This window comes from Lissotriton helveticus, chromosome 2_1 (genome assembly GCF_964261635.1).
Source record: "Lissotriton helveticus chromosome 2_1, aLisHel1.1, whole genome shotgun sequence".
NCBI lineage: Eukaryota > Metazoa > Chordata > Amphibia > Caudata > Salamandridae > Lissotriton > Lissotriton helveticus.
Window position 1 is genome coordinate 157,570,981 of NC_136059.1, and position 21,579 is coordinate 157,592,559.

General features: G+C 49.1%; 1 protein-coding gene across 7 annotated transcripts in view; it reads right to left on the reverse strand.

The window, feature by feature from the left end:
• UNC13B (unc-13 homolog B) overlaps nt 1–21,579 on the reverse strand; it is a 3,555,093-nt gene that overhangs the window by 420,192 nt on the left and 3,113,322 nt on the right. For all 7 annotated transcript variants that reach the window (XM_078674667.1, XM_078674666.1, XM_078674664.1 and 4 more), the window contains one exon: nt 11,000–11,088. In XM_078674667.1, coding sequence (XP_078530793.1) covers nt 11,000–11,088 — 89 coding nt within the window. The remainder of the gene's footprint in view (nt 1–10,999; nt 11,089–21,579) is intronic.

Below are 21,579 nucleotides of genomic sequence, written 5' to 3' on the forward strand. Positions count from 1 at the left end.
TAAGCCGGCCCCCCACTGGGCCCACATGATCCAGAATGGTGGATCTAGGGCTGCTTTGCTGCTGTGGCTGGGGGCTGGGATGGGGAAGAGGAGGAAGCATTACGGCCCCAAGCTCGGGCCCTTTGTTTGCCTCTATAAGCTCTGTATAAAGTGTTTTGCTGCTGCTGTGGCTGCTGTTGGGTTGACTTATAGTTTCGAAAAGAAGATCTGCCAAATCCTCTTGAACGTCTTACAAAAGTGCCCCTGGTCTGAAGGCCCAACGACTTTGCTGTTGCTCTGCTATCTTTAAAGCATTCCAAAGCAGTGTCTGCCTTCTTCCCAAACAATCCAGACCCGTCAAAAGGAAGATCCATCAATGCAGCCTGGACATCAGTGGAAAACTCACTAGATTTAAGCCATGTGGCTCTCCTTGTCGCAACTGAAGAACCCATGTTCCTCGCCACAGAATCAGCCGTGTCCAATCCACTTTGGATAACCTGCCTTGCTGCAGCTTGAGTATCAGAAATTACCTCCTGAAAGTCTTTCCTATCCTCTTCAGGTATTTTGGGCACCAATTGTTTCACAGTGTCCATAAGAGCGTGGATATAACGCCCCATCAAGCAGGTTGCATTTGTGGATTTTAAAGCCATACTGGCGGAGGAAAAGACCTTTTTAGCAGCCTGATCCTGCTTTCTTGACTCCTTTTCCGCTGGGACCTGCGGAAACGCACCCGTAGATCTTTTGGAACAGGCAGCCTGCACCACCAAACTCTCCGGCAGAGGATGAGATGTTAAAAATTCCGGGTCTTCAGGAGCTGCTCTATACCTCCTAGCTACAGCTCTAGATACAGCAGGAGCTGAAACAGAATTTTTCCAAATTTCTAAAATTGGATCCTTTAAGGCATCATTAAAAGGTAGTAACGGTTCAGTCACTGAAGAAGGAGAGTGAAGGACCTCTGTGAGCAGATTAGATTTAAATTCTGCAGATGGTAGAGTAATGTTCAACACATTTGCGGCTTTCTTTATCACCACATGATAAGGTGTCACATCCTTTGAGGGTTCATTAGAAACCGAAACAAGGTCCCATTCAGGTGACAGTTTAAGGCCACTAGCTACAGACAGGTCCTCAAAAGGGTCCTCAGAATCCTGTAGTTCGCCCTCCTCCAGATTTTCCCCTCTATATCTTTCCTCTTCCATTAATCTTTGGGCTTCACGCCTAGATCTTAGCTTCACATTCAAATTTGTCGGATCCGCAATCGAGTCCGCCGGAGCCGGTGTCGAACTCGACGTCGGACGAGGGAGAGATTCACGACGCCGCTCAGGGTTCGGCATCAAAGTCGACGGAACTGGAGTAGAAGGAATCGGAGTCATCGATCTCGGCGTCGATGGCTTTGGAGTCGAAGGCCTCGCCGGAGTCGGATAATGCCAATGCGGCGTCGGAGCCAGCATAAAAGGCATAAAGGGCGCAGGTGCATAGGAATGAGGAACACCCAGACCATATGCCATCGAACCCATGGGACCAGTAGGAGCCCCAGAGGGATACATAGCCCTTGAATAGATTCTGAACATCGCATTCAGGAAATGCGTAGGGTCCTGACCTGGAGCCGGGAAGGCTGGGTATGAACCCCCAGGTTGCTCTTGAGGGCGTGGAGTCGAAACGACGTCGACTTCCTCTTCGGGCTGGTGCACCGGAGTCGTACGACCTTCAGGCATCTGAGCTCCACCCTCACCAACCTCCTCCTCCTCACCTTCATCCTCCCGACCTAAAGGATGGGATGGGTCCGGAGATGGAACAGTCTTCTGCTTCAGTGTACTCGGTGAGTTCGCATGCAACGCCTCAACCTCGACATCGTGATCCTCCGAAGACGAAGAAACTACCTTCTCGACCAGTTTCACTTGTGACTTCGGCTTGGAACCCGACTCCTTCCTCGATCGATGTCGGGATTCATGGGTTCTCTTTTTATGCTTCTTTCTAGAAGATCTTGAAGCATGGGCCGTGGACGAATCCGACCGCGACCTCGATCGAGATCTTGACTTCGATCGTCGAGTTTGCGATCTTGACTTCTTCTTTTCTTTTCCTTCTTTAAACTTGGCAACTAGAAGTTTTGCTTCTCTCTCCCGGAGGGCCTTTGGTGTCATCTTCTTGCAGGACTGGCAGTCCTCGACGTCGTGGTCGGAGCTCAGACACCACAAACAGCATTCATGCGGATCTGTAATGGACATTATTTTGTTACATTCTCCGCAAGCTTTAAATCCGGTCTTCTTCGAGGTCATGTTGAAAAAGAGAAGATAAAGAGACTAGAAATTTAGCAAGTAACAAAGTTACAGTAAAGGCTACAGACGATCCCAGAAAACCGTTAGCGTTGACGACGCGGAAAAAAGGGAACTGATGTCATCACGCCGGCGTGGGCCTATTGTAGGCGTCGGTGACGTCAGCGGAGTCGCGAGCGATGCCGTGCCTCTGTGACGTCCGAGTCCACGTCGGCGCGAAGCTACAAAAAGAATTTCCGAATGTTGCTGACGCAGGGGGATATTCACAAGGTGAGGAATCCACACGGCAGATGTATCTATCAGAATTATAAATACATGTTCAATTGTCATTGTGTGAAAATTCTGTTGGCTTTTTGTCGTAAGCACCAGAAAATTAGGAAGAAATATTTTTTATATTCTAAATAGTTCAATGTATTTATTATCTACGAGTGTCAGTACAATTGTGTTTATATAGAGATGTGCATGCATTACTCAAGGCAATGCATTAATCATCTGATGAGCCCTGGGCTCTCTGTGCCGGTTGTGCTAGTTTTTAGGTCTGGCTTGACAGTGCAGTTGGTGCATTATGTGATCAACCTAAAAAATGGCCTTAAGAAGTAGTATCAGGAAAGAGGCTTTGGCTTTCCCCACATTTTGGATGCTGGGAATACATTTTGAATGTGCAGAAGTTATGTGCTTCCACAGAAAATATGCTTTCACTCCACAAAGCTCTAATCATTTTGTTTATCTATTCAGCTGCCTGAGCTTTAACTTCCAAGGACACACATGATATTGTAATGTTATTAAAATGTCTTAGATAAGTAGGTCCCACTGCAGAGCTCGCATATGCCATCTGGCATGATATACCAGCAGGAGGCATGAGGCCCAGCATTCTCAGGGTCATTCTCACCGAAATCCAGGATAGAAGCTTAAAAATCAGTATAATAGCCAAAATGTCCCAGACTCGCTGCTCGGGAGGATAGCCCCAAAACTGCACTGTGTCCAGAGCAGCTCAGATGAAAGAGAATGACTCAGAGGGAGTCAGGTGTGACTTCGGCACATTGATACAGAACCCCAGCGAATGCAGGAAGTCAGCCTTAGTCTGAAGATGGGTGACGACAGCCCCTGATCTGCGCAGATGAGCTGCGTCCACCGCCATCACTTTCGTGATAAGGCCAAAGGGGAGCATGGTGAGCTGAAAATGCTTGTGGCCTACCATGAACCGTACTTAACGTCTGTGGGCTGGCAGGACGGAGATGTGGAAATAAGCATCAAGAAAGTCAAACGCAACCATCCAGTCTCCAGGTTAGAGGGCAGATAGGACCTGAATCATGGTTAGCATTTTGAACTTATCCTTCTGGAGGAAAGGGTTGAGTGCCTTGAAGTCTAGGATGGTTGGTTGATTGATAAATTGATGGTTGCCTTGATTATAACTGACATTCAGTACAGTACTGCAAGAAAATGTGGTATCAGTTGAGGGGTGTGAGAACCCACCTAATGTAATCATCATAATCCTTTTCAGGGTGAACCACAAATGTCATTAACTAAACCTGGGCTTAAACCTCTGGTAACCTGGCACAAAGCAGTCAGGCTTAACTTGGAGGCAATGTGTAAAGTATCTGTGCAAGACTCAAATAGTAATAAACTGAAAACACAGATCAAGAACAACCCAATTTAGAAAAATAGAGACCACTGTACTCCAATAATAAACAGCCAAATGACAAAAATCCGAACAGTAGAAATGAGTTATGATTTTTTTAAGTTTGTAGTTAAAAATAGTGCCAACTGCAGGTATCTAGTCATGCCAGACAGGAATGCAGTCAAAAGTTCAGACCGATGGAAATGGAGCATAGGCCATGTACAGGACCAAGTTCATCCCACAGGGAATTGTACCTTATGTCCTTGGTGTGGGGACAGCATGGTGCTGCGATTCAAGGTTCAGCATTGGATCCATCGAACACAGCAATTAGGGGATGTGTGGTGCTGAAATCCATGTCTCTCTGTCTGATCCGGTGAAGCTTCTGATCAGGGGCTGCACAGTACTACGATGAGACTCAGGACTAGATCTGGTTACGCCACCGATCAGGAGCTGTGTGGTGCTGCGATTCGAGGACTTGCACCGCTCTGCTCCAGATCTGGTGGAACCCACAGTTAAGCAGGAAGAAGTACACCCTGACTCAAGCCAAGGGTCGAGCACTTGTGGGTCAGGACTCACTCCCATAGAGGCCAGCAGAGGGGACCCGGTGAGGGCAGGTGGGTTTGGTCAGCTGGAAAGCAGGAAAGGACCCTGAAAGCTTGTTGTACCCCTGTAGGTCAAACAGGAGGTCAGCCAACTGACCCCTGGGGTCACTCCTGGGGTTCTGGGCTAAAGGCAACATTCTTTCTTCACACAGCAGAACAGTCCTATTGAATCGCCTCGGGTCTAGGAGGGTGTTAATTTCAGGTTCTGGGAATGCCACTTCAATACAGAGTGCCAGTCTGTGGGTGGGGGAACACCCCTTTGTCTAAGCCTAAAACGGATTCTGGTCAGTTCTTTTCTTTCCCCTGGATTTGGCTCCAGCCTGTCTAGTGAAACAAAGTGCAGGCAAGCCCAGGTGTGAGCTGCAAGAAGGGCTAGGTACAGCCCCTAGGCTACCTTTTGAAGTGCAATCAAGGAAGGGGCACAACTTCTCTCCAGCTATCTTGTCAAGAAGACCGATTCCCCTCTACACCAAGGCATCTTTGTCCACTATCTGGCACCAATACAAATTTCCTGTAGGAAGAGCCATCACCGGCCCCAAATCAACTGGCCACTCGCAGAAAGGCTTCAGAGCAGAGCTTCCCAAACATTTTAGAACCGAGACACACTTTTGCGACCTACCTCGCTTTAATAGACATGAGTCAGGCATTTTTTAATGTAACAAAAGCATCGTACAGTAGCGTATTGTTTTTTGAAGACAGCACATTTTCCATTGAACCGGTCACTAAATTTGCACTGACATACAGTTTTATAGATAAACTATATTGCACACAATGATAAAGTGTTGAAATTGGGTTGCTGTGAATGTTTATTAATTGTGCATCATCAAGTAAAGTGTCGTGATTTTCTACGATCCTATTAAAATCTTTGTTTCTATAACACTTCAGAATTACAACTGCTGACCCACAGTTTGGGAAAACCTGCCCTAAATACTTAAGGCAGGGATATGGCATGTTTCTAAAAGTTGCATTGCAAAATAATAATTTAAAATCTGACTTTACCACTAAAGCGGATTTTAAAATACAAATAAAATGAGTGGAAGAGATATTTCTCTAGCTGTTAACGAACTGGTTTTAGCACTTGTTAATTGAAATAAGGTAAATCAGGGTGAGTCTATGGGAGGCCAGCCTTGTCACAGTGAAAAACGACTTTGGAGGTTTTTCACAGCTAGGACGTGTAAAGCATTAAATATGCATGTCCTACTTTTAAATTCCAAGCACCCTGCCCTATGATTAGTTAGAGCTTAACTAACTTAGTGGTGACAAATGAGTATTAAAAAAACGGACATTTTAAGCCTGGCAAAGAATTTGTTTTGCCAGGTCAACATTATTTATTTCATTCATTCAATAAACTTTATTCGACCAAGAGTGGTCATAAAAGTATACATGTATAAACACGCAAGAACAAAAAAGAATTGGCACCAGTAGATGCAAAAACAGTGAAAATGGTAAGACAAGCAGATAAAAAACATTGCAATTAAAAATAATAGCTGAAGATGATACATTTAGTGCACAATAAGAATAATGTAATTATTAACAATTTCAGGCTTTGCTGATTGCAAGAGTCCCAAGGACCTTCCTGATTCTAAGAGCATGCCTGACAAAAGCAATCACTGCATGGCATATGGCCTCGGATGGCAAACAGTGGAGCAGCTTAAGGCTCTGACAAGCTGATCTACAGTTAAAAGTATGTAAAAGAGGTCATACAAATTTAGCTCTGGGTTCTGAAAAAAAGACTACAGTGAAACATTATCACAGCAACATGGAGGTAAAAGAAAAAAACAGCTACGCTGAAAGGGAAAAGCAGCCAGGAAATTTAAAGTGCACAGCCTAAAGCATGTAAGGTAAAACCTGTGTTCCTGGGATGGAATCCAGACTCAATATGGTTCAACGTGGGCTGATAATGAGATTTCCATAGGATAGCGGACAGCGTCCATAACGTGGCATTTTGTCTGCCTTATCAAATTATTATATGACTGTAATAGGGAGTGAAATTGGGACTTACAACTCCCAGTGATCATACAGGGGAGAATGGAACAGGTGTGGAACTCCTAGTTCTGCAAAGGTTTTCCTGACATATGACAACCAGGAAATGTTGTTACTGTTATATAATTTAATGCAATCAGCTAATACATTGCATGAGAATTTTGTAAAGATGGAACTCCAAATTTGAACCCATAGGAGAAGTGGGTCTAGTCTAGCTGTTTCTTTGATATAGGGGAGACCATCCTCTGAGTGGGTAATAAAAGTTGGAATGCAGTTTGAAACAGCCAGTAATCTTACGGCAAATGTGTTCTCATCTACTTGTAGATGGTCACATTCAGCATAGCTCCAGACCCCCATTTCAGTAGGTGCCTACTGAAATGCATTTTGCTTTGTAAAGGGATAACAGATCCTTCACTGGATTCTGCTGAAGTTTCCTGGAGAAACCAAAAATAGGTTCAGCCGCACAGTCCATTTTGCTCCTGCTCTGTTCGAAAGGTTTTGCTCGATTAAAATTAACATCTGTAGGAAGGTGGATATCTGACTATGGTTGCCCCCAACTTTTTGCCTGGTGTTTTGCTGGTTTTTTACTTAGTTGGCCTGGGATCCTGCTATTCAGGACCCCAGGCTTCCTGCTCTCTCTGTTAAAATGGACTCCATGTACTTTAGGTGCATTTACCAATTAGTACTGGGCCACCTTATCAGTCCCTGTACAGTATACCTTAGGTATCCAGGGCATAGGTGTACCCAGGGCCTACCAGGGGCTGAAGCATGTATTATGCCACCCCTGGCTGGCCATCTAAATCTGACACAACTGGCTGCATGACAGCTGGGGCAAGGTGGTGTAAACGCCCTTTGCTGTAGATATAGTATACCTATATCTAACCCTAAAATGGACACATATATTCCTATCAGTCACTCCTATGGAAGGCCTTATCAATCCTGAAGGCCGAGTGCTTGGAATTATGTGAGATGGTGCTCTGGCATGAGCTGAGCCCGTTTGCAGCTTGCGGAACCAAGTCCCAATAGCTGTTCCATGATAACGCTATACCATATACTCTTAAGTGCATTATCAACCTCGCGGTTAAATGCCAACTCTGGTATAATATTATCAAAACATGTCGAGTAAGGTGTCATACGATTTGGAATACTACCCCCTCGCCAATTCTGGCGACGGGGGTAGCATTCCACCCTTCTAGAGGGACACGACATGTATGTAACTGTGAACCCCGGTTAAAGTTAACTCGAGCCTCAGCATCACAAAATGGATGCTGCCACCACAGACACAAGTCTGACCTCCTGCTGCTGGGAGTCCTTCCAGCGAGGATGGCTTGGACAAAGGGTGTCCTGCCTTGGGAGGTGCTAGCACCACCCCAGACAGGATTTTGTGTATTGGGGAGGATAGGCCTGAAAGAAATGAGACATTCCTGGGGCACACAAGGTGCCCTGTGCATACACCGGTTCAAACCAGTTGCTGGGGCATCCCAGCCCCAGCTCTGGCGGGAAACCGGACAAAGGATAGGGGGTGTAGCCACCCCCCTTCCTGGTTCCACCCATGGGAGGGACCTAGTCAGAAGTGCAGCCCCCTTTAGGAGAATAAAGGTAGGAGCTGGTCCCATTCCAAATTAGATTATCCTGAACTATTCAACAAGAAGAAACTCTGGCCTTCGACGTTCTGCTCCACAGAAGACTGAAGAATCTCCCTTGTGGGCAAGGAGTGTCCACCCTGCAACTGCAGGCACCATCAAGCATCCAGCGGCTTCACTTTGTCGTCTTCCCTCGAGGATCCAGACTTCAGAGCCCGACGAGACCCGGATTCCCAGACCTCTCCGACCTCAACTCACATCTGCAGCAAAGCTGAGACCCGTGGGTGCGACGAGACACGTGGGACCGGCCATCTTGAACGAACCTGCACTTCGCTTCCAGCACGACTCCCGAGGTATACTCGACCAAGTGCTTTGGGGACTGAGAAGCCCCAGCCCCGAGCTGCCCCTGCACCGAAGCTCAGCCCTCCAGCATCCACGAGATCTGCGTGGGGCCCTTCTGCTTCGTTGCTGCTCGACGCGTTGTCTGGTCACTTGCCGGCTGGCTAGTGGCCTCCTAGACGACGAACCTTTGAATTTTCACTACTGGTCTGGTTGCTCCATACTGGCCCTTGCTCCCTTCCAAAAGAGTGGCACCCCGGACTCTCCTAGTCCGCACCAGACGCTTTCTTCACTCACCGCGTGGGTTGCCTTTGCCAAGGCCTGTTGAGTCCAATCCCGGATCCAACACCGCCGACAGCAAGAGCCTGCGTGGGACAGCTCGTGCCTCCATCCTGGTCGTCGAAGACACCTCCTGGTCCACGAGGCTGCAGAGTCAAGCGTCCACTCTTCACCTGATCGCGACGTCGACATCTGGTTCCTTCCTGGTTCCACTCCAGTCACTGGCTAGTGACTGTGAACATTGTCCCCTCTGCTTTCAGGTCTCCTTCTTCGACAATCCACCCTTGGATTGCACCGGACATCTTCCTCCTGGTCGCCTGCAGCATCTTTTCTTTCAGGCTCCATAGACTTCAAAGCGAGAACCCGACGCACTTTGACACCTGTGCACCCGCAGTCCGTGGGTGAGGTAACAAGAGCATTTCGGTGCTCAAGGGTAGTTTAACTGTCCTAGTGTCCAGTTCCACAGTCGTTGTTGTCCTATCTAGTCAGGATTGTCCGTACTCACCTTTAACTTGAACTGTACTGTCTATAGACGTTGTTACGCATCTCGCGTGTGAGTTCACACTCTGCACACGCGTTCCGTGGGCCTCCTATTACTTACCTGAAGTTAGTGTAGCGTGGTCCCATCAATCCTACAGCCTCTGGACAGTTCCATTCCGATTATCGACTCTCACATTCCACTTACTTAGTATATGGTTTGTCGTGCCCCTAGGGCACCATTGTAATTTTGTGTGACTTGTAGTATTTTTCGTAAGAGATTGTCATGTGCTTAGCCCTCTGACCTCATAAAGAGTTCAGAGGTGTTGTTATTAATAAATATACTGTTTATTTTCATAACAACCTGTGTGATGTCCTTTCACTTGGTATTCAAGGGGTTATATTGTGGTAAAACAGCTGGCTTCACATGCCAAAAGAGTTTAGCCTAAGACTGCTTTGTCCATGCTACCATTAGGATAGCTGGTCTATAAGGTTGACTTACAACCAATCACCATAAGGGTTGTTTGGACTGATACAAGGTGATCACTAGAACTAGTGAGCATCATATATCAGGCCAACTTCTCACAACATCCAGTAACAAAATACCTATATAGTTAAATTTGGACACTTTTGTGATGACCACACCATCAATGATAATTGTGCGAGTACACATACTTCTAGTATGAAACCGCCATACCGGCAGCAATAAGATATGTTAGGGAGCTACGATAGTGGGTGGCACAATGAATGCTACAACCAACTTAAAGCATTTAATTGAAAGGCCCTGGGTACAGGTAGTACCATATATTAGGGACTTATAAGTAAACAAAAGTGCCAATCATGCTTATGCCCATTTTACCATGTACACCTTACCACTGTTTAGCAGGGGTAAACGGCACTGAGTCCTACAGGGAACAACAAACGTATTCAGCAGCAGAAGGGAGAAATTTGGGGTGACCCTGCAGAAAGAACACATTTCTAACAAGTAGGCTTTAGTTGGGTATGGTGACAAGCCAATGATAGATGCTATATGCCCAATTGTTTATTTTGGAAAGTTATGATGAAGGCAGTAGGCCCGACAATTTGATTGTGGAAAGCATATGTTAAAATTAATAGACATTTAAGGGTGGATTGTCATTACACTGTTTTAAAACCCACAGATAGGTATTTTGTAAAACTGAACCTTTACAAATTACCATAGTAGGAAGGATTTTGGTGCTGCTTACCCTCTCTGACAAACTGTGGTTACAGAAGATTTGTACTGTCAGGTTCCTTGTTAGGTCCGCTTAGGAGAGACAGAATTTTGCTTTCACAGTTGTAATTTTGTATACATGTAATTGTATGACTGTTTTCCAGATGGTTACCTTGTGGGAAAGTGTATGCTCAGTACAGGAGGCATAGGTTGGTTATAGTGATAAGTCAATTATACCAGCTAGAGCCCCGATAGTTTCACTAAGAAAAAATATTTCTGTTGCCATAGGTTTGATGTATTCATGATTAAATGTTATTTTAAGCACATTAGGTCTTACATATTAACTGTGAAAAGCTATTTTAAAACCAACAGGCATCTAATGGTGGATTGTTATTTATCTGTATTAAGGCCTACAGGTGGGTGGTTTTGTTACATGAAGTGTCACAGATTCCCTTTGCAGGGAATGATTTGGTGTTGGTAACTGCCTCTGACAAACCCTAGGGGGAGAAGATTTGCTAGAATCACAAAGACGTGTAGTGATCTGGGACTCTTGGGCTACTCACATTTAAATGGCGTTGCAAGCCTACAGTGTTAAATGAACAGTACAACTATACTATTGCTATGTATGTTTTAAATGCATTGATGTAAGCTCTACCAACACACTATGCTCAGCTCACCTGTTACCAAAAACGGTGCTGAGCTCGTCCAGGACATTGTTCAGCTTGACTTGAAGATCTTTGAGGGTGTCACTGGCTTCGGGGTCCAGCTGGAAAGGTACACAACAGGTTATTTCAGCAGACGACCACAACTTTTTAACGTCCTTTTTATTAACATTTTCTAAAATAAGGAGGAAACAGCAGATGTTTGGTTGTTAATATTGAAAAACAATGGGTGACTTCCTTGTCTTCCTAAACCATAAAAAAAGCCACACATGTTGACTTACAGAGAAAAAGCTGCTGATTGCCCTGTTAGAGCACACCTCTAGACCTGCCCCTCTAGTGCCGCCCCTCTAAACCCCCCCCTCTAGTGCCGCCCCTCTAGACCTGCCCCTCTAGTGTCGCCCCTCTAGACCCGACCCTCTAGTGCCGCCCCTCTAAACCCGCCCCTCTAGACCCGCCCCTCTAGTGCCGCCCCTCTAGACCTGCCCCTCTAGTGCCGCCCCTCTAAACCCGCCCCTCTAGTGCCGCCCCTCTAAACCCGCCCCTCTAGTGGCGCCCCTCTAGACCCGCCCCTCTATGGCCACCCCTTTAGTGCCGCCCCTCTATGGCCGCCCCTCTAGCGCCGAACCTCTAGGCCCGCCCCTCTATGGCCACCCCTTTAGTGCCGCTCCTCTATGGCCGCCCATCTAGCGCCGAACCTCTAGACCCGCCCCTCTAGTGCCGCCCCTCTAGACCAGCACCTCTAGAGTAGACCCGCACCTCTAGACCCGTGAGGATCCCTTTTACGGACGCCTTTTGTCCGTAATTTTGGCCATCCCAGGGAGCAGCACTGCTGCCCTGTGAGAAGACTTAGCCCCTTGATGCTGGCGCCTCACACACTTACTAGAGCACAAGAGCAGCCCCACTCGACCATTGTCATTCTGTATGCTGGCTAACTACCACATACAGAATGTCAATGGGGCAGTCTGGGGTGTGACAGCTTGTGGTGGCCTCCTCCTGCCGCAGTGTACAGCAGGGCATTCTGTTAGATAAAAGGTAAAACGCCCATGCTGCAATGTTAGAAAACAGTTTACATAAAGAGGGCCTGTGAAACAGGTTAAAAAGAACAGGTTATGTTCTTTAACTATCTCATAATTTTAGAAATGAAGTATTTTCAATATTATATTCAACAAAGCCATGGTTACTGCTTTTTTATTTTAAACAAATAACAACCATTGACAAAGCCAATAGTCCTGTCTTCTTGTTGGTGTAATGATACATGCTGTATTATATATCTGGATGCAATGACAGAAACAACATAATACCAGTTGCGCGAAACACTATGCTAAGCACAGATTTTTAGCATAGGTGTTTTAAACCACACCCTTAATTAAATTGAATACCCCCTTTGAAGAGACCCCCCCAGTTTTTTTATGCCACGTAAAGCCCTGCAAACAACACCATGTCACAGTCACCTCACATCCTGGCACTGTGCATCATACATGACTCATGACTTCTAGTTTTCAGATTGCCTATGTGCAGAGGCATAGTGATCTCTCTTCCCCACTGCAGCCCACCCCTTGCTTTAGGAACTACAGCAGGGGTGAAGTTCATGATGGGCTTCTTCTGTCTGCAACTCTGCAGACAAAGGCTCAGCTCATGTGAAAAGGTGGGTGAGTAAACAAGTGAAGGAAATTGTGAATGGATGGATGGATGAATGGATGATTGAAAGGGTGAATGGATAGATAATGAAAGAAAGGATGGATGGATGAGTGAGTGGGTGGAAGTATGGATGAGAGAAAAGGTAAATAGATGGATGTATGGGTGTAAGGGTAGATGGGTGGGTAAAAGGGTGGATATGTGTGTGAAAGGATGGAAGGGTTAAAGGGTAGTTAATGGGTGAGTGAAAGGATGGATGGATTGATGAATTGATAAGTGAAAGGGTGGATGGATGGATAAGTTAAAGGGTGGATGTAAGGATTGATGAGTGAGTGAAAGGGCGTAGATGGACAAAAGGGTGGATAGATGAGTGAAGAAGTAAAAGCGTGGATGGATGAGAGAACGGATGGATGGATGAGTGAAGGGATGGATGAGTAACAAGGTCAATGGATGGATTCATAAGTGGATAGATGGATGAGTGGAAGGGTAGATAATGGATGAGTGAATGGGTGAAAGGATGAGTGAAAGGATGGATGGATTGATGAATTGAGAAGTGAAAGGGTGGATGGATGGATAAGTTAAAAGTGGGGATGTAAGGATTGATGAGTGAGTGAAAGGGTGTAGATGGACAAAAGGATCGATAGATGAATGAACAAGTGAAAGGGTGGATGGATGAGAGAACAGATGGATAAGTAATAGGGTCAATGGATGGATTCATGAATGGGTGAGTAGATGGGTGGGTGGAAGGATGGATGGATGGATAAGTGAAAGGGGGATGGAGAGAGAAAGGGAGGATGAATGACTATAAGGATGAATGTGTGGACGAATAAGTGACTGGGAGGATGAATGAGTAAGTGAAAGGATGGCTGGACGGGTGAAAGGGTAAATGGCTGGATAGATGAGTGAATAGATGGATGGGTAGAAGAGTGGATGGATGACTGTACGGATGGATGGGGTGAAAGGGTGGGTGAATGAATAATGGATGGATGGAGGGATAAATGAGTGAAATGATGGATGGAAGGATACATGGGTAGGTTTGCAAATGGTTGAATGTTTGGATATAGATGGGCACATAGATGGAAGGACATAGTGAATGGTGAAAGACTGAATGATATATAAAAGAATGATTACACCTTGTAGCACCCATTATCTTAAGTAACATTTCCTATACATTGACTTTCACGTTTATATGATTAATTGTCTCTACATAATGTGTGTGTGATGTAACGCACTCTGACACCCTGCCCTACATACTTGGGATGAGTAACACAATAAAAGAAATTAAATACACGAGAGGCGGTCTATGTGAAGATGAGGGGCACCATTGGATGGTGGTAGGAAGGCCGGACTGCCCAACCGGGCATCAGGTGTTTCCCTGGGAGTCTGGAAAGGGGGAAGAGAGGTTTTGTTACGTGGGGGTGGCACTGCCAAGTTGTATATCCAATAGTTTTCAATCAACAATAAAGGCGGTCTCAGTTATATTCAAATGTGGTTCACCATCGTCTGGTGACTAATGTACCTGCTGGAGCGAGATGCCAGTTTTGAATCATCTAATGTAGCAAGCAGCGGCCATACTGAAAAACCATTAAATGCACGATTGTATGAACCTAATATAAACTTATTTTGACTTGTACTTAAGTGGTTGTCTATTTACTTACATATATATACTATTGCACGACCTCCTCGGACGCATCTGTAAAACTTACCTTTTGTCCCTAAGTTTTGTCCTGAATTTTGACCTTTTGTCCTGAAGTTTGACCCTTTGTCCTGAATTTTTACACTCGCCGTCCTGTATTTGCACCCATGCCAGTCGGTCAGACTAGCCGCACCTCTAGTGCCGCACCTCTAGACCCACACCTTTAGACCCGCCCCTCTAGAACCGCCCCTCTAAACCTGCAAACCCCATCTACACGACCAATCAGAGGGGCACTGATAGAACTGAAGGCGTTCCGATGCACAAGAGCAGATGTAGTGTTATTCCCTCTACAAACGCTCCGGGTCCTGCTTTTGCCGATGTCTTATAACAAATATTTTGGGTTTCTAAATGGTTGAACATTACCAGATACTCATCTTAACCAAGCACTCGCAATCAAAGGCCTTTGGGCTGGCCAACTGCCAAAAATAAAAAGCAAACGGCACCCTCTCAGTCCCAATTGTACTCTTTGATCGTGCCATGAGTGCACATAGTTTCACAGGTTAGGATAAGGTGAAACATGGTTTGAAGCTTCTTTTTAATTTCAAAATAGTTGTTATTGTTTTTATACAACATACAACAGACATCACCGCTTTGTAGCTGCAGGGTGGCCTCCCAGCAGCCATGAGACTCTTACCGCTTCTGTGATGGATCTTCAGAGAGGATACTACTACACTGAGCCCCTGCGGTGCAGCTGACGCAGGATGACGCCCGGGCACTGAATTTGTGAAAACTAAAAAAAATGGTACATGGTAGGCACCAATGTAACATTGAACAAATGCAGTGTAGCGAGGCAGCATTACTCTGGTAGCATATGCGCCAGGACAAGTAGTTTATTTAGTAGCTCGGAAGATGAGCATTGGCAAAGTCTCGATTTTGAGAAGTACTGGTTAAGCCTCTGGTTTTTAGACATGCTGTCTACCATCCCTAGTGCTTCGTTTTACTTTCTATTAGGCGATGACTTTAATCGGAAAATAAAAAATGTGTGAAAACACAGGTGAGAGAGAGTAACGTAGGGCATGGGCAAGGGGTTGCAACACAGAGGGAAGGGGTAGGGAGGAGAAGCAACAGACAAGATAGCAACGTGGAGCGTGCAGGGTAGAAGCAGGTGACTGGGACACAGAAGTGAGCACAGGGAGAAGCAATCACACGGGCAACAGGGAGCAATATGGAGTGCAGGAGGAGAGAAGTCCACGAGGGAGATAGCTGGAAAACATCTGCACTCTCATGGAGAGCTTAACTATAAAGAAAAAAAGTAGTGCTTGAAAAGCAAGCAGTGGAAGGATAAAAACAAGCCAATTAAAAGAGATGGTAAAGAGGGTATGCTTCATGGGATGGACAAACACAAGATTGACAAGCTGGAACACAAATAAACAGACAAATGAGAGTGAGAGGTAAGCAATGGGAGAGCTCCAAGTCCCTGTAGGCAGCTGCGCTGTCTGATGGGCTCAACTTAAACACTTTTGGAAAACAAATGAACCACAAGTCTAGCAAGCTTAACATGAAAACCATAAAAACCACAGGGGAAACATGTGGGTCTAGCTGTCCTGCCACCTCCCTCTCGACTGCTGTTGTCGCTTAGGTTTCAGACTGAGAGGAAAATATAAGAAAGATGCAATCTGATTAGAGCTTGCATGCGCGACACGTTTCCATCATAAAAACACCACTGCCCATGACCCCCAACAAAACAACCCATTACAAGTCACTGCTGCTTTCGTGAGGGATTTCTTGCATATCCAGCAAACAGTGATTTAGCTAACTTAGCTCACAACACATGGATTGCCTCAAGCTTAAACCGGCCACATCACCTCATGGCCCAAGTAGATGTGCTCAGTGTAGAAGAGCAGCCTTTGTGCACTGATTGCACAGATCAGAGTCTCAGGCTTGAACGAGAAGGAATCCAGGAGGGTTATGGGGGTAAAATTTACCCTTTCTGATACGTGTCCTTTTTTTCTGATCATTTTCAAGTGGTAAGCTGAAAATCAACTAATCTTTCCCCAGCAGAACTCGCGAATTATACGAAATACTATTCAAATTTCAAACGTAGGCTACTTAGGGAAGTTACAGGCCACAGATGCATGAAATCGGTATAGTCTCTAGTCCCCACCATCCCGCCCTTTCCTAAGTGGTCTGGGAATTGCATTGGCGCTTTCAACCTTAAAAAACACTAATCAGGGGGCGTGGCCAAGGGCGTCAAGATGGCGGTTGCACTCTAAGAGTGCTCCAGACCCCCCATCCGTCATCCGCCCTGCATCCGCCTACAGCAGCTCCCAACAGCGGACAGCCCCGGTATCCCTGGACTCTCCTACCTGCCGTGCACTTACCGGCGGCGCTGGGGGCCTCCCCGGGGTCTGGAGGCGCCTCCGCTGGCTCAACTCCTCCTGGCCGCGAGGTTCACAAGATGGTGGCCCCCAGCTGACGGGAGTGGCCTAGTTTGGCTGCCCAACGAGCCACGGGACTCCATCGCTTCTTGCTGAGGCCCACCCCGCCCGACGCCACCGTTACGCCCTGCCTGTCCTGAAGGTGCCGTGCGGATCCTGGGAGCTGCGGTGCCTTTGGCAGCCCTGCGGACGCCCTGCCTGGGCTGCCGGCCAGAAGGAGACTCCCGGAGAGGTGGGCCCCGGATTTCTTGGCCGCGGTGCAGTCAGGCCATCCCCTGCAGCCTACTGAGACCTGGAGCCACTGCGCACCTGACGGCGGGAAGGAGCCCTGTCCGGCTGCGCGGGGCTCCCTCGGCCTCGCACGTGTACTGGACAGGAGGGCTGGGAGGCCTGGGAGCCCCGAACACACCACATGTGGTGGCGGCCCCCCCTGTCGTCCCCCGCCTGCACCGTTGGGGCCCCGTGAGATCCTGGGGGCCGACCCGGCGACTGCCGCAACATCGCTGCATCGGCGGACCCTGGCCGATGACCCGCGGCGACCGGGGCAGAGGCGGCCCCCCCGCCCCACCGTTGAGCACCCCCCACCGCCCGCTCAACCTTTGGCCTTGTTTTCGGCGCGACGGATTGGTGGGCCACCGACCCCCCCCCCCGGCACTGCGTCCCATGGGCCCCACCGGACCTCCCGTGGATTGTGATCTCCTACTGGGACCCCGTCCCGTTCCACTCTAGGCCGCACCGGGCGGCGCCCGCTGGATTTGCTCCCACTGGGGACCCAGGGTCACCTCGCCTGCCCACCACTGCTGCCCTCGCACCTTCACTGCTCCGCCTCCGGGGCTAGGATGGCGTGTGGGCCTACAGCAGGCGCTAGAGCCAGTGGACTGCTCTGCTGAGGCCCTGCCCCGCTTCCCTGAGACTGCCTGAACCTGTGGATACCTAGTGCCCCGTTTTGTGTGATCGTCTGGGAGTTCCCCACTCACTCAGCCTCCCGCCACTGGTGGAGCGCAACCCCCTCTTACTCACCACCGCCCTCCGTCTCCCTGGGCCTTCCTGCCCGCGCCGGGGGCCTATGGTCGGCAGCGGGTCTACCGCGCCGCCGTTAGTTTCAGGCTGCCTTGGTCCTCTGAAAGGTCGAAAAACCCAACCCTCTGAAGTGAGCTCCTGAAGCTGCTGCGCCCCTCACGAGCCGACCTCCGACTCACTGCGATCATGGGCAGGGGAAAGACCACGCAGACCCCGGTCCCTCCATCCCAGATGCGGATGGACCAATTCACCAGATCGGATCACGATTCCAGCACCGCCCCCCCCCCCCCCGTCTACGCCGGGAGCTGACGGGGGGACCTATCTACGATCCTCCAGGCGATCAGCGCCTCCCAGGCATCTGTTGAAAACAAAATTGAGGAGGTGAAGGTGGATGTGGCCCTCATCCGTCAAGACCTCCGGAACGCCACGGCGCGCATCACCGAAGCCGAATCTCGTATCTCCACGGCGGAGGATGACCTGACCACCCTGAAGACCCAGGTGGCCCGCCTCCAGACGCTGACCTCCATCATAGGGCGGAGGACGCTGAAAACCGGGCTCGCAGAAATAACTTACGCCTGCTGGGATTTCTGGAAGGGGTGGAGAGGGGCCCCACCGCCGTCGTCCTCGAAACCTGGTCCGCTCCTGGATGCCGGCGGAGAAGCTCTCTCCCTAGTTCGCGATAGAGCGAGCCCACCGTTCCCTGGTGCCCAAGCCGCCCCCTGGAGCCCCGGCCCGGCCCTTCATCCTCCGTATTTTCAACTTCCAGGACCGCAATGCCATCTTGGGGGCTGCCAGGGACCTGGGCCCCCTGCTCTTCCAGAACTCTAAAATAATGATCTTCCCGGACTACTCCAGAGAGGTCCAATCCCAGCGCAGGTCATACGACTAGGTCAAGCAAAAGCTCAGGGCAATGGGGCTGCGCTATGGTCTCCTCTTCCCGGCCTGCCTGAGGTCCTCTTTCAAGACAAGTCCTTCTTCTTCGATACCCCACAGGCAGCCTGGACTAGGCTCACAGAGGAGCGCCCCCTCCTTCCGGGGCGGGCTCAGTCTCCTATCCGGGGGGCCGCATCCCACCCTACTAACGAGTTGCCCAAGCCGCTGAGACGCCACACTGGATCCCGCAGGCGGGGCCGCGGCCGACAAGAGGCCTCTCACTCGCCGGGGGAGGGGTCCCGGAGGTCCCCATCTCCGCTCCCGGAACGGGGCGCTCCCCCCTCTGCTGCGTCCTCCTCCGTGGTCGTCATTGATCGGACCTCTGATTCGAGGGCGAGCCTGCGTAAGACAAGATTGGACTCAGACTTATCCGGCAGCCCTGTGATCCGGGGAACCCCATGTAGGAGAGTGGGGTCTGCAATCCTATGGTCACCCCAGATTTTTGCTTTTTGCTTCACTGGTTTACGACTTTCCCTGGCTGTGGGCCTGCTAATCAGACCCACAGCCTAGCTGTTCTCTCTCTAAATTGACAACCATGTACTTTAGGTGCATTTACCAATTGGTACTGGGCCACCTTATCAGTCCCTGTACAGTGTACCTTAGGTATCCAGGGCATAGGTGTACCCAGGGCCTACCAGGGGCTGAAGCATGTATTATGCCACCCCTGGCTGGCCATCTAAAACTGACAACTGGCTGCATGACAGCTGGGGCAAGGTGGTGTAATCACCCTTTGCTATAGATATAGTATACCTATATCTAACCCTAGAAATGGACACATATCCTCCTATCAGTCACTTCTATGGCAGGCCTTATCAATCCTGAAGGCAGAGTGCTTGGAATTATGTGAGATGGTGCTCTAGCATGAGCTGAGCCTGTCTACAGCTTTCGGAACCAAGTCCTTTAGCTGTTTCCATGATAACGCTATACCATATATGTAGGAGAGTAGGGTCTGCAATCCTATGATCACCCAGATTTTTGCTTTTTGCTGCACTGGTTTACGACTTTCCCTGGCTGTGGGCCTGCTAATCAGACCCCCAGCCTAGCGGTTCTCTCTATCCAAATTGTACTCAGGTACTGAATTGGCACTGGGCCCTCTCCAAGTCCCTGTACCCAGGGCTGAGGTGCACCCAGAAGTCTCCCAGGGGCTGAAGCATGTATTGTGCCACCCCTGGACTGACTAACTAAACTGACACAACTGGCTGCACGACAGCTGGGGCAAGGTGGTGTACTTACCCTTTGCTTTAGATATAGTATACCTATATCTAACCCTAAAATGGACACACAGATCTCCTATCAGTCACTCCTATGGCAGGCCTTAACAATCCTGAAGGCAGAGTGCTTGGAATCGTGTGAGATGGTGCTCTGGCATGAGCTGAGCCTGTCTGCGGCTTTCGGGATCCATCCCTTAGCCGTTTTCCATGATATCGCATACCATATACTCTTAAGTGCATTATAATCCTCGCGGTTATATGCCAACTCTGGTATCGCTTTATCAAAACATGTCGAGTAAGGTGTCATACGAATTGGAATACTAACCCCTCGCCAATTCTGGCGACGGGGTTAGCATTCCACCCTTCTAGAGGGACACGACATGTATGTAACCCCTAACCCCGGTTAAAGTCCAACAGAGCCTCAGCTCCACAAAATGGATGCTGCCACCGAGACACAAGTCTGCCCTCCTGCTGCTGGGAGTCCTCCCAGAGCAGGAGATAAGGACAAAGGGTTTCCTGTCAGGGGCAGTGCCAGCACCGTCCCAGACAGGATTTTGTGTATCCTAGGTAGGCAGGGCTTCAGAGGAAGGTGACTGCAAGTGGCACCCCGGTGCTCACTATGCATAGGCCGGCTTGAACCAGTTCCAGGGACACTCCAGACCCTGAGCTGGGGAAAAGCCCGCCAAGGAAGTGGGTGTAACCACCCCCCTCCTGGTCCCACCCATAGGGCAGGACCTAGTCGCGTGCCAGCCCCCTTTTCTCAGATAAAGGTAGGAGCAGGCCCCCTTCCAAATTAGATCATCTTTGGAATCAAGATACGACTTTCTGCGAAAGGACTTCAAGATTTCCTTCTTCAAGATTCTCCCTTGTGACTAAGGAGTAGTCACCCTGCATCCGCAGGCACCATCGCAAGAACACTGCGGTCTGCTGTAAGTCCTTCCTCCGGAATCCGACTGCCCAGCTCGACAAGACCCGGCTTCCCTGGCACCTCCGACCTCTACTCACCTCTACAGCCAAGCTGAGAACCGTGAGTGCGACGAGACCTCAAGGGACCGACCATTGCCAAGACTGCACGACTTCTGCACAGCAAGCCCGCCGAGTAATTTCCTGGCGAGTGCTTTGGGGTCCGAGAAGCCCCGACCCTGAGCAGCTCCAGCACCGAAGAGCAGCCCCCCAGCATCTCCACGATCGGCGTGGGGCCCTTCTGCTTTTTGCTGCTCACCGCGTTGTTTGGCTACTAGCCCGCTGGCTTGTGGCCTTCTGAACGACGCCCGACGACATCACTGCTGCTAGTCTGGTTGCTCCAGACTGGCTCTTGCTGCCTTCCAGAAGAGGAGCACCCCGGACCCTCCTGGTCCACTCAAGACGCCATTTTGAGTCCACCGCGTGGGCTTGAATTAGCCAAGGCTTTGTTGCCCAATCCTGGGTTCTTCGACGCCGACAGCTTCATCCATCGTGGGACAGCTCGCCTCTCCATCCTGGTCGCCGACAACGCCTCCTGGTCCGTGAGATCTGCAGAGCACAGCGTCGCCCACTCACCTAGTCGAGGTGACTACCATCCGGTGCCCTCCTGGTGCCCACTGACTACTGGCTAGTAGTCACGAACTTGGTCCCCTCTGCTTTCAGGTGTCATCCATCTTCCAGATCCAGGCTTGGATCACTTCGAACTATCTTCACTGGTCGCCTGCCAGCATCTTTCTTCCAGGCTCCTGGTCCGGCAAC